General features: G+C 33.1%; 1 protein-coding gene across 2 annotated transcripts in view; it reads right to left on the bottom strand.

Moving 5' to 3' along the window:
- The window catches only part of GRID2 (glutamate ionotropic receptor delta type subunit 2), a 1,393,668-nt gene that overhangs the window by 1,116,715 nt on the left and 262,200 nt on the right, over positions 1 to 14,753 (bottom strand). For both annotated transcript variants that reach the window (XM_036259309.1, XM_036259315.1), the window contains exon 2: positions 1,733 to 1,888. In XM_036259309.1, coding sequence (XP_036115202.1) covers positions 1,733 to 1,888 — 156 coding nt within the window. The remainder of the gene's footprint in view (positions 1 to 1,732; positions 1,889 to 14,753) is intronic.

Below are 14,753 nucleotides of genomic sequence, written 5' to 3'. Positions count from 1 at the left end.
AACAATATATAAATAGGTTGTGGTATTTTTAAAAACTGTCTTTGCTTTTCAAATTGTAGCCTCCAAAATAGGTGTGAGGGACATATTTATTCAGATTGTAATTACCTTCTACTCATTGTATTGTCTTCATTTATTTCTACACGCTTTCAGTCAAAAAGGCATGGCTATTTAGCATGTCTTTTAAGTTAATTTACACAAATTAATAGATGGTTAATCAGAAGATTGTCACAAAAATAAATCTGTCCACATTTTTAACTCCTCTCATTCTGGTCATTAAAACTAAGAGATGAGAAATAAATATCAATAGAGATTTCTTTGAAGTGAATAACATATTCTTCCTAGTGTATATATTCTTTTACATTATTGGGTATTTTCCTCAAATTCAACTGTATTATTTTGCTGATTGCTTCATGAATTTTAATATTAACTTAGATAGCCTTTAAGTGTTTCAATAGAAAATGTATCAACATACTCATTCTTTAAAGCCCCAAATTCCCTGGAAAATTCTTACGTTGAAAATGTAAATAACTGAATGCTTATATTAATCTGACTTTTTTAATTGATGTTTACTTATTAAAAATTAAAATTCCATCATATTATTTATAATAAACAACATATTATTTGCAGAAAGAGTTTATAGTTAATTCTCTTATGTTCATTTTATTAAAATAATACTTTTCCCCTCTATCAAATTAATAAGGAAAATCAATTAGACCACTAATATTTCTATCCATTCTTTTACTGATAGAAGTAAGCATAAATAAGTTAAACAGCAAGCAATGCTACTGATCAAAACATATTTCAATAAAGTGTATTTGTATATCGTTCACATGTATTAATGAAAAAGACACTTAAAAAAATTATGTTTATTTTTCTTACCTCTTCAGCATTTGTCTTTAAAAAGTTTCTTGCCGAACTTTACTACATATCTTGTCTGTCTAGTCCCTCTGCCAATCCTCTCTAAGCATTTAATAAAGCAAATACTTCATTTGATGAAATTAATTTTGTATTAGTATCTTTAGTCTTAATATTTTATTATATAAAATATAAAATAGACTATCAACAAATTGCTCCATTAACAATAGCTTTTTCGCAATCAAAAGGCCATATAATTTATTAGCAAAATAGCACCAGTAATAGAATTCTATTAGTCTAAGATCTTTCATTCCTATGAATGATTATTTCAGCATAATAAAAATAATTTGCATTTGTATGACTTTGCACCTATGAAAACTTTTAATTAATTTAAACATGCAGAGAGAATGGAGAAAAGTGCTTTAATATTTGATATACTGTAAAGAATAAACGATGTATTGCATAGCTCGGTATATTAAGATCCCAGCACAAAATTTTAGATTTGTATGTAGTGTCTAAAAATTTCCCTTCCTCTAACACATCTGTAATGGATACACCTGAAATGTCATCACAAGTTTTAACAACATTCAAGGTGGCATATTGTTCAGTCAAAAGTAAAAATTCAAATAGAAAATTCTAGTTATTGGAATGTTTCATATCACATTTTAATTAAAGCAATACCTTTGCACACTCTGCCCTTTCAAAAGTGGAATACAGGATTAACATCTACAGAACAACGCTCTCGAAGAAAAGCAATACAGCAAAGATGAAAAGATGATATCCACGTTCAGTGGCTTTTTACGAATCTAATTTTAATGCCATTTAAATTAAACCAAATAACAAAAATGATAAAAAGTGGACTGCTGATGAACTTTACCTTCTTGAACCGCCTGAAATGGGTTGTTGCCATCAACAAATGTCACCGAAAATGTGATTTTCTCCGTCTGTAAGATCTCCTCATTCTGGTTGAGGTCGCCAACTGCTGTGCGAAACACCTCATCATCCTTTTTGGCAGACTCATCAAAAATTGCCCCTAGAAAGAAGTGAGCATTGTCATTAAACAATAACATAAATGTTCTGCCCACTTGAAATGTGCCAAAACAACTCATGTATTTGAAAATGTATATTTTCACTTAAAGCGTGCACTCTTTACAGAAACACATTGTACTGAAAGCACTGTGATAGCTAAGAGGGATGCAGTTACTTCTTCCAAACGGAAATGATGAACAGTACATCAAAATGGTATTGCAGGAGCGCATTGGGAAGACAATTTGATAAATACAAAAGGCTTTGAAAAGGACAGAGTGCCTAATACACTGAATGTCTGATATCATGAGATGTTTAGGATTTCATAGCTTGGTAATTTTTTTTCCTGAATAATAGGATGTAAAATCAGGAGACTTTCTGAGAGCCTGTTCATAAAGTATATGGAAATTAAACTTGTAATAATCTTTATTTCTTTTTCTTTTTTCCTACCTTCCTTCCTTTTAAAAACAACAACAAAAATATAAAAAGCAAGGGTTGCAGTTTCGTGTGTGTGTGTGTGTGTGTGTGTGTGTGTGTGTGTGTTTAAAAGAGAGAGGAGAGAGAGAGATGTAAACATCTACGTGAGAAACATCCATTGGCTGCCTCCTGCACTTCCCCTACTGGGGATCGAGCCCACAACCCAGGCATGTGCCCTGAACAGAAATCGAACCAGGACCTCTCAATCCATAGGATGACACACAATCCAGTCATCCACACTGGCTGGGCTCAGTTTCTTTAATAGTGGTAAGTTCAATAGTATTTGTAGAAAATGTAAAGACAGACAAATCTCTCAGCAGAGGTAACTGAGAAATATTTTCCGAAAAAAATTGCATTAAGTCCTAGTAGGTAATCATGGCATTTTTCATTCAAGTATAATAATAAAGATGATGATAAGAGTGTGGATTTTATTGAGTGTCTTTCAGCCTTTTATTGGTTAAACACACCAGTTCTAAGAGTAAACTGATTTCAAATTCTGACTCTGCTCCTCCTTAAATGTAAGACCGTGAGAAATGGATTCAAACTCTAAGCCCCACACTCATAATCTAATAATAACTATCTGTATTGATTATTAAGTGTATTAAAGGAGATTATCCATGAAAATGTAAGTAAATTGTGGTAACTAAAACTTTCTCACTAAATGCTAGTCTTTACTTGTTTTCAAATACTGAGATCCAAACATGTTCATCATTTTCTATTAATTTTTTCCATATTAAAGTATGTCATTTAATCCTTAAAATAATTATGTGATATGTATATGTATCCTACTATATATACATACAATTATAAAATTAAGATTCAGTACATGGAATATACTGAAATTCCCACACTAAGGGTCAGAGCCCTTTCCTCTTTGATTCTAATGTCCTTGCTCTAGATCACTATGAGATGCTTTTCAGAATTATACCAATAAGGAAATAAAGTTTTTATGAGGATCCTGACTTACAAATGTGGGACATTTTTCCCATCTGTCCCATCTGGCCATGCATGCTTTATTTGTATTCATTCTGACTCTTCTAAGCAGGCACACATTTTCAAATTGTTTACTTTTTAATTATAAGCATTTAGGCCAATGTATTTTCTGTCTTTTAAAATAAACCCAATGAGTTCCCTCCTGACAAACAACGACACACACCTCAGGGTCGCTAACATGACAAAGGAGTGACTAGGCAGACATATCTACATACATATCCATACACATATAATATGTTTCATGACTATCCATTATAGTGTGTACATATAAAAATAGAGATGTGTGTATATAAAAATGCCTTTCTTTCATATATAACTACACACATATAGGAAGAGATACACACAGAGTATATATGCATACACACATAAAGCAGACACAAATCTACCAGTTGTGTTGTTTTTATACACTTGTGACTGAACCTCAAGCCTTCTAGCGAAAGATAGATCCCAGTATTAAACAGACATGATCATTGCAGTCAAGAACTGATAAAGCAAGGGTGAAAATATGTCCAATTCTGACAAGTGTGGCAGATTACTTTTGATTTCTCTACCCTAAGTGGCTTCGCCTTGAAAAAGCGATGATTAATTGTTGCTACAGAAGACCGTGTTCATGTGAACCTGGCTTTCTCTTATCATTGATCTTCAATGTTTGCATGGATAGTACTGACTACTTTGACCAGCCCCTCTAATATCTTACTTTATATTTCTTATCTAATTTGAATACCTGCCCATGGCACAGAGCATGAAAAAAAAAAAAAAGATGAAGAAGTTTTAAAAATTAAAATAAACTAAGTATTCCCTAATTATATTATGTAGGTATTAGCTGGAATATTAACATTTTGATATAATCAAATGTACATAATAGACTTTTTTTTTAACCTATCCTGTCATTTCTGAATCATACAGGAATCTACATTAGAAACTAAGAGTATGTGAAAATATTTAGGCAATAAATATTAGTTTATCTTGCTAAATTTAAGCCAAGTTCATGAAGATATATTTTAATTTGTGATAATTCTTATCAGAATCTAGACTTACCATTACATTGAAATGTAATACTACCAGATTAAGATATAAATATTTCTTTAGCAGTTTACAGAAAGTGTGATATAAATGTAAAATAATGAGTTCATTTTAAACCAGACAATCTAAGTGTCTATTCACAAATAAATGATCTATATTAATATAGAGACCTTTCAGCTTGTCATGGCTTCTAAATGGGTCTTTTAAAAGACTTTCTAATCAACCTTGTTCCATGGAGGGTGATGTTATTGACTTCTGCTGAGTATTGGTAATACATTTTTAATGGATACATTCTATTACCTGACAGAACATTTAAAATTGCCTTAAACATTAAATCTGGCAAAATAAATGGTTGAAACTTGCAGAAATGATAGCAAATTAGTCAGTTCTTTGCTGAACTAAGATACAGTGAAAGGAAACGTACAGAAGCAGCAGTTCCTCTTCCCGCAAACAGCCAGGAAGTGCACAGATGCAGCAGTCCATCTTATTCACACAACCTAACCAAAGAACAGGAAGGCCTAGCCAACACTTCAAATTCCATTGCTTATTTACTTCTTTCTTCAGCTATAAAAATCTTTTCTTAAATTTGGCTTCGTGCCAAAAGCGTATATACCACATTTAAAAATATATTTATTTCTTTATTTTGTTACAGATGTTTCTCCTCTTCCCCCCCACTAACACCCTCCTCCCAACACCCCCCCCCAGCATTATTATCTATGTCCATGTTTACGCACACCTGCGTATAAGTTCTATGGTTTATCTCTTCTTTCCCCCCACTTCCAGTCTTCTTAGGTTTGTCAGTCTGAACCCTACTTCTATGTTGCTGGGTCTATTTTGTTCCTCAACTTGTTTTGTTCATTATATTGCACAAATAAATGAGATTATATGATATTTGTCTTTCTCTGATTAGCTTGTTTTGCTTAGGATAACACTCTCCAGATCCTTCCATGTCCTCTCAAAGGATAAGAGCTCTTTCTTTCTTACAGCTGCATAGTGTTCCATTGTGTATATGAATCACAGCTTTTTTATCCACTCATCTATTGATGGACAGTTGAGCTGTTTCCAGATCTTAGAGATTGTAAATGGTGCTGCTATGAACATAGGGGCACATATATTTTTTTCTGATTGGTGATTCAGGCTTCTTAGGATATATTCCTAGAAGTGGAATCACTGGATCAAATGGCATTTCAATTTTTAACTTTTGGAGGAAACACCATATTGTTTTCCATAGTGGCCGTACCAGCCTGCATTTCCACCAGCAGTGTACTAGAGTTCCCTTTCTCCACACCCTCACCAGCAACTGTTGGATGATTCATTGATGGCAGCCATTCTGGTAGGTGTGAGGTGATAACCTTATAGTTGTTTTAATTTGCATCTCTCTGATGATTAGTGACCTTGGGCATTTTTTCATATGTTTCTTGGCCATGTGTATGTCCTGTTTGGAGAGGTGTCTATATTAAAAAAAAAAAAAAAAAAAAAAAAGGAAGCATATACCTTGTACATAGATTGAAGAATTAAAATAATTAAAAGAGACAGAGTACCCAAAGCAATCTATAGATTCAATGCAATCCCCATCAAAATACCAACGACATATTTCATAGAACTAGAACAAAGACTCCAAAAGTTTATGTGGAACCAAAAAAGACCCAGAATAGCTACAGCAATCTTGAAAAAGAAGAACAAAGTAGGTGGGATAACATTACCAGATTTCAGGTTATACTACAAAGCCACTGTAATCAAAACAGCCTGGAACTGGCACAAGAACAGGCGTATAGACCAGTGAAACAGAACAGAGAACCCAGAAATTGACCCAAGTCATTCTGATCAATTAATATTTGACAAAGGTGGCAAGAGCATACAGTAGAGTAAAGACAGCCTCTTCAACAAATAGTGTTGGGAAAATTGGACAGCTACATGCAAAGAAATGAAGCTACACCACCATACACAAGAATAAACTCAAAATGGATAAAAGACTTAAATGTGACTCATGAATCCATAAAAATCCTAGAAGAAAATATAGGCAACAAAATTCCAGACATCACATGCAGCAGAATTTTCACTGATACAATGCCTAAAGCAAGAGAAACAAAGGAAAAAAAAAATAGATGAGACTACATCAAACTCAAAAGCTTGTGCACAGCAAAAGAAACCAGCATCAAAATAAAAAGGGAACCCACTCTGTGGGAGAGCATAATTGCCAATGATACATCAGAAAAAGGGTTAATTTCCAAAATATATAGAGTACTCATACAACTCCACAAAAGGAAGACAAAGAACCCAATAAAAAATGGGCAGAGGATCTAAGTATATGCGGCATTTTGTATTCAACACAAAACTCTGAAAACAACCCAGTGGGTTACATGTATACTCTATTTACATTTCACATTTGCCAAACTGGAGGGAAGAATAACTTGGCAACAAGGAAGAAAGGGAACATCTCCTAAACATTTCTATGATTCTATTTTGTAACCAGTATTTCCATTATTAAGGGTTGATGATCTGCCTCCTCTGTGGGAAAGTTACATGCACAGACATACTTTTAAATACAAATTATACCACAAGTACTTATCTTCTTCTACATTATACTGTAGAAAGAAAATAATAATTTATAGTAATATTAAAAACATGGTGATGTCTTGATATTTTATTGTTGTGAGGATCATGTGCATAGGTCAATGCTTCATACACTAAAATTACACAAATTTAAATTTGAAAATATGCTTGCAAAATAAAACTTTCAGAAAAAGTTACTAGCCCAACCAACTCAATTAACTTACAAAAATATTCTAAACTTTTCTATCTCCAGGTCTTTTTTCATGATGCTGCCTTCACCATGGATGTATTCCTTGTCTCCTTAGCAAAATATAATTCCCTGGGCCCTAGAAACTATTTTTATGCTTAGAGTGTCTATAAGGGTTCTTGAATATATTTGCTACTCCAGAAACAGTAACTGATTAAACTTTCCTGATATATAGTTAGGCATAATTTTATAAAATAGAATACTTAAATTCAAATACATGATTAAAAGTGTAAACTATGACTACATATAAATTAAAACAAAAGTATACTTGTAAATATACTTGCCTATGCACTTATAATCACAGGCATTATCATGACTACAGAAGATCCAAATTATTCTGCAAGGTATTAACCATACACTCATAATTTTAGTTTGAATATTTAAATTACATTTGTCTTATACATACAAGAACCAGGAGGAGGAAACTCTGTTTAGCTAGTTGCATAGGGGAGGAAAGAAAATGTCTTCATGTAGCTCAGAATTTCCTCTAAAAATATTGGCAACGGTTTTGATATATATGTCTTGAAGAAATTTTTCTACATACAGAATGGGTAGAATTATTGAAAGATCTATATAACCATTTATATAACAAACAGACCAAATAACATTTAAAATAAATTATTCTAAAAATCCAAAACAAGCAAATGTCAGCACATCTATATTGCCCTTGCGTGATCAAGCTATGATTAAAATCTTATCCTTTAAAATTACATATATAGACCCGGCTGGTTTGGCTCAGTGGTTGGACCATAGGCCTGTGGACCAGAGAGTCCCTGGTTCGGTTCATGCTAGGGGGACATACCATAAAAAAAAAAAAAAAAAAAAAAAAAAAAAAAAAAATTACATATATGAAATAATTGTCTTTCTCCCCTCCAAAAAAGGATGGTCAAAATTCATAGTTGCAAATAAAATCAAAGATAATCATTTTTCACTCAAAGAGTTCAAACTTTACTCGTTTAATTTTGCCATATATATATGTACATAATCTTTTACAAACTTTTTTCTTTTTTTAAAATTTATTTATGTATTTATGTATTTATTTATTTATTTTTTTATTTGTTACAGATGTTTCTCCTTTTTTACCCCATTGACACCCTCCTACCCATCCCCCGTTCCCAGCTTTGTTGTCCATGTGATTGGTTATGCATATGTGCATATAAGTTCTGTGGTTTATCACTCTCCTCCCATCGTCTGAGGGATGTCAGCCTGTGCCCTACTTCTGTGTTTTTGGGTCTACCATATTCTTCAGACTGTTATGTTCATTATATTCCATATATAAGTGAGATCATGTGGTATTTGTATTTTTCTGCTTGGCTTATTTCACTTAGGATAATATGTTCCAGGTCCTTCCATGTCATCTCAAAGGATAAAAAATAAATAGAGGAAGATATAAAAAAGTGGAAGCACATACCTTGTTCATGGATTGGACAAATTAACATCATTAAAATGTCCATACTACCCAAAGTAATCTATAGATTCAATGCAATCCCCATCAAAATACCAATGACATTTCACAGAACTAGAACAAATACTTCAAAAGTTCATATGGAACCAAAAAAGTCCCCGAATAGCCACAGCAATTTTGAGAAAGAAGGACAAAGTAGGTAGGATCACAATACCAGATATCAGATTATACTACAAAGCAACTGTAATTAAAACAGCCTGGTACTGGCACAAGAACAGGCATATAGACCAGTGGAACAGAACTGAGAACCCAGAAATGGACCCAAGGCAATATGTTCAATTAATACAAACAAACTTTTCAAAGGTGCTATCTACAGTGAATCTTTAATTTTCTTTGAAGCAGCACAGTTGATTCTCTTGGTTTCTCCCTCTCTGTGCCTTTATCCACTTCTCTTCCATTCTGTGCATTAATCCATCCATCCATCCATCCATCCATCCATCCATCCATCCATCCATCCATCCAATCAGCCTTCCCCCAACATAGAGATAGTCATCAAAGTCAAGCCTCTTTATGTGGAACCAATGATTTGCTCACAGGACAGTTAAAGTCAGTTACATATTAAATCAGTCCGTAGCAGAATTAAGATGTCTCATTCAGATGATAATAAAAATTGGCAATTTTGGAATTCATAGATGCATAACTGAAATTTTAAAACACTATGTCATTTATATGTTTATGTGTATGTATATATATATTTGATATATAATACATTATGTCATCCACATGTATGTACATACACTTGCACACAAACATACCCACACATGTATAGTCATCCCTTAGTACACATGTATATCAAAATCCACAGATGTTCAAGTCCCCTATATACAATAGCACAGTATTTGCATATAACCTATGCACATCCTCTGTATACTTTATATAAACTCTAGATTATATATAATACATACTACAATGTAAATGGATGCAATCAGTTGTTACACAGTATTGCTTAGGGAATAATTGACAAGAAAAGAATAAATCTGTACAATGATTATTGAAGACCTAACTACATAGTACACATCAGGAACAATACATTTTTTATTAGAGTATTTTAAGTCTGAAGTTGGTTGAATCCATGGGTCTGGAACCTGCAGATATAAGTGCTACCTGTATATTAGATAACTAGAATGACTTCTGGAGATTGGAATATCAAATTCATTTAGTAAAAGCCATGACATATTTAAAATTGAAGAATCATATTAAAAACTTGAATATTGCCCTGGCCGATTTGGCTCAGCAGTTGGAGCGTCAGCCCATGGACAAAAGAGTCACCGGTGTGATTCCAGTCAAGGGCAAGTGCCTTGGTTGTGGTTCAGTCTCCAGCCCGGGTCAGGGTCATGCGAGAGGCAACCAATAGATGTGTCTCTCTCTCATTGGTCTGTCTCTCCTCTCTGCCCCCCTCTCTCTTTCTCCCACTCCTTCCCTCCCTCACACTCTATCTAAAGAAAAAAGGGAAAATGTCCTCAGGTCAGGATTAAAAAAAAACCTGAACATTTTACTTTTTACTTAAAATTAATACCTTTTTCCCTTGGACACATCAACAATTTATCTTAGGTGGTTAAAATAAAGGCAGAAAGAACAACTCTCTGCTATAGGACAATTTATTGGTCACAGTAGGATTGACAGTTCTGCAGATCTTTTTGGAACTGTTCAAGCATCATATTGTCTTACTGTTTCAGATGCTACTACTCACAGGTAGGTTTTCTGTATTTAATTCTAATGGCACGCTGTGCATACAATTTATTTGCATCATGCACAGATAACCAAATCAAAAGATCTATAACATTTTTTTTTTTTTTGCATCTACTCATGAAGTCATGCTAGGTAGTCCCATCAATGCCAGCTGAAATTGTGCACACATTTCAAAAGGAAAAGAAATAGGCAAAAACATTATAAATATGGTAAAAATCAGATTTCTGCTTTCACCCTCCACTTGTATTGCTCTCAGTTCACAGAAGAACTAGCTTGAACATGTTCAATACTAACAAATGAGAAAATTAGCAGAACTGTAACCAAGTGAAATAAGCATTTTCTATACTGGCTACCATTTTAGTGGGATACTATTACAATGGAAGTATTTTGTGGGTATGTACGCGTGTGTGTTTATGCATGTGTGTGTGTATTCATCTGCCTAGATATTAATTACACTGAGATAGCCTCCATGAATTAATTCTGTATTAGAAATTTATCAGCAGGCCCTTCTCATTAAAAATAAAATTTCCTAATATGCTTTACTGCAATAACTCCATAGGCAGAAATTTGGGTTTTTAGAACTATTTTTCCTTTCACCAAGAGGTATATTTTCCTCAGTTCACCTTATCTAATCATTCTCAAGCACTCTGACTAAGAAAGTAAAACAAAAAAATAACTTTAATTGATGGAAAGAAAGTGCTGGAAATACACCAAATTCATGACAATTAGCAAGTATTAAACTGAATCAGAGGCAATTTTACTCTGTTGTGCTTTTCTCAGGTTTATAATAATTGAAATAACAACAGTGAAAGTAATTAACATCTATTAGTAATGAGCACTGTACTAAGTGGTTCACTGGCATTATATCATTTATTTTTTATGAAAATCCTTTGACAGAAATAAGGCTCAGCTTAAGTAACTTTGCCAAGACCCAAAGCTAGTAACGACTGTGGCAGAATTCACAGCTCTGTTTCAAAGCTAATTTCCTAAGAACTCTATGAATTTAATATCTGGCAACATATTCATTATAGTGAATTTCTATATTACCAAGTGGTATGCATATTTTATTTTCATAATTATAAAAATGAAATTTTATTTGTATGTTAAAATTCTCCAATAGGTTTTAATCTTTTTGTTTAACTAGGCTTAGTTTATTAACATTTTTATGTAATTTTTGTATAGTTTTTTGAATATACAATATCACTATAACAAACCATATTTGTAAAGAGTAGTTTCACACATTTTTCTCAAAATTATGTTTATGTTTGAACTATGTACTATAAACAAATAAGTAAATAGATATAAATTTCTAAACATTAGCTTAAATGGTAATTTTTGCAGTTACTTTAGAATATGTGAGTCGCAATATCTAATAAACTTTGGTATATTCTTAAATACAGGGTTCAGAACAAATCTGTACCTTTTCATTTTTATGGAACTATAATTTTTTTCACTTTAGTGACTAATGATCCTATCAGAATGACAATGCCAGAGTCATTAACTTTCTATATTAAACATTTTTTATTAATTTACTTAGGCTTGTAATATTCAAATTATAACCAGGTACAGAAACTGATTGGCTCATTATCTCCCAATGTCTAGTGCTTACTTAGCATTTTGTTCTCTAAGAACACTATAATATTGACTTCTATTTCACCCACCTTAATTCTCTAGTTTATAGACAACCATCATTCTTGTTTTATAGAGAGATAATCAAGTTCAAAGAGGATATTGCCAAAATGACACAGGGACTTAGTTATAATATAGTGTAGAAAGAAATAACTGTAAGAAGGTAAATTTCCACAAAGATCACCAAAATGATTAGACAAAGAATACTTCAAGGTATATTGTAATATATGAAATATATTTATAATGCCAATATCTTTAAATTCTCGTTTTTCCTCAATATACTGTAATAAAATGACTTACAATGAGCCCAGGACATTATACTAAGTGAAATAAGCCAGCCACAAGAAGTCAAATACTATCTGAATCCACTTACATGAAGTACTTAGAGTAGTCAAATCATGGAGACAGGAAGTACAGTGGTGGTTGTCCAGGGCTAAGGGACAAGGTGATGAGGAGCTCTAGTTCAGTTTTTCAAGTTTCAGTTTTACAAGTTGAAAAGAGTTTTGGAAATGGAAGTTAAAGATAGTAGTACAATGTTATGAATATTTTTAATACCACCAAACTGTACACCTAAATGGTAAATTTTGTGTTATGTGTGTTTTACCACTATGAAAAATTGGGAAGGCGTGGCACTGTTTAACTCTAACTTTTCCTGATAGTTTTAAATTGATTCTGTGCAGTAATCCAGAGTTTATATCCTAGGTTTCAACCCCTTTTTCTACATCAGGCACTTAATTGTAACAATGTCCTTTTACTGCAAATTTAAATGTTATGACAAGAACAAAGAACTGGTTTGTAAAAAGGGGTTTTTGAAACATTGCACAGCAAATCAAAGTCTTCCCAAATTGAAATGTTGCACTTAAAAAAAAAATAAGGAAGAAAGTAGATTCTTGAAAAGTACCTTCACAGAGAAGACTTGCAGGTATTTTAGAAATAGAACAAATAGATCCTTCTATTTTTTTTAGACTCTATCATTTTATTTTTAAAATTTTATTTTCAATACAGTTTACATTCAATATTATTTTTTGTTAGGTTCAGGTATGCAACATAGTGGTTAGACAACCGTATACTTTACAAAGTGCCCCCCAATATTTCCAGTACCCACTTGGCACCATACACAGTTATTACAATATCATTGACTATATTTCCTATGCTGTGCTTTACATCCCCATGATTATTTTATAACTACCAAGTTGTACTTCTTAATCCTTCCACCGTTTTCACCTACCTCTTTCTCCCCTCTGGCAACCATCAATCTGTTCTCTGTATCTATGAGTCTGTTTCCATTTTGTTTGTTTGTTTTGTTCTTTGGATTTCACATAAAATACAATCATGTGTCCTTCTCTAGCTGATTTATGTCACTTAGCATAATACCCTCCAGGTACATCCATACTGTTACAAATGGCAAGCTTTCTTTTTTTTTTTTAATACTACCTTCAGTTACTGTTTTTTATTTTTTTATTGAAGTGTGAGAACTGGTATAGGGTACTGTTAGTGAATTCACATGTTAAAGACATACCTGTATAAAAAAAATAATGTGAATACTATGTTCTTCAAAGTGTCAAACACATTTTTCACCCAAATAATACAGTTTTGTCTTCTACATAGTAAAAAATTTTATGCATAAGACAAAAATTCACTCTGTTTCTAGTTAAAAATATTACCAATCAGAATTGAGATAATAAGATTCTGCACAGCAAAAGATACAATCATCAAAATGGAAAGGTAACCGACTGTATGGGAGAGCAAAATTGCCAATGATACATCGGATAAGAGATTTACATATATTAATTTCCAATATATATAGAGTGCTCATACAACTCAACAAAAGGAAAACAAAGAACCCAATTAAAAAATGGGCAGAGGAACTAAATAGACACCTCTCCAAACAGGACATAAAAATGGCCAAGAGACACATGAAGAAATGCTCAACATCACTAATCATCAAAGAGATGCATATGAAAACAACAATGAGGTATCACCTCACACCTATCAGAATGGCCGCCATCAACAAATCATCAAACAACAAGTGTTGGTGAGGGTGTGGAGAAAAGGGGACTCTAGTCCACTGCTGGTGGGAATGCAGACTGGTGCAGCCACTATGGAAAACAATATGATGTTACTTCAAAAAACTAAATATTGAACTTCCATTTGACCCATTGATCCCAATTCTAGGAATATACCCTAAGAAGCCTGAAACACCAATCAGAAAGAATATATGTACCCTCGTGTTTGTAGCAGCACTAATTACAATAGCTAAGATCTGGAAACAGCCCAAGTGTCCATCATTAGACGAATGGATAACAAAGCTGTGGTATATATACACAATAGAGTACTGTGCAGCAGTAAGAAAGAAAGATCTTTTATCCTTTGAGACAACGTGGGGGGAACTGGAAAGTATCATCCTAAGCGAAACAAGCCAAGCAGAGACAAATATCATATAATCTCACTTATTTGTGGAATATAATGAACATAACAGTCTGAGGAATTGGGTAGTCCCAGAGACATGGAAGTGGGGTACAGACTGACAATCCCCAGAAGAAGGGGTGGTGGGGGAGAGATAAACCACAGAACTTATATGTATGTATGCATGAACAATAGGCATGGACAACAAAGCTGGAGACAGGGTGGGGAGGGAGGGGGAGGAGGGAATCAGTGGGGGAAAGAGGAGAAGCATATGTAACAAAATAAATAAATTAATTAATTAATAAAAAAATAAATTAAGCACTTTAGAACTGGAAAAGATGGTCTTCCTTTGCAAAGAAAATGAATACATCATGTGAAATACTTCCGGTA

This window comes from Molossus molossus, unplaced genomic scaffold, assembly GCF_014108415.1.
Source record: "Molossus molossus isolate mMolMol1 unplaced genomic scaffold, mMolMol1.p scaffold_m16_p_1, whole genome shotgun sequence".
NCBI lineage: Eukaryota > Metazoa > Chordata > Mammalia > Chiroptera > Molossidae > Molossus > Molossus molossus.
The sequence above is the reverse complement of the archived record's forward strand: the minus strand, read 5'-3'. Positions and strand labels throughout refer to the sequence as shown.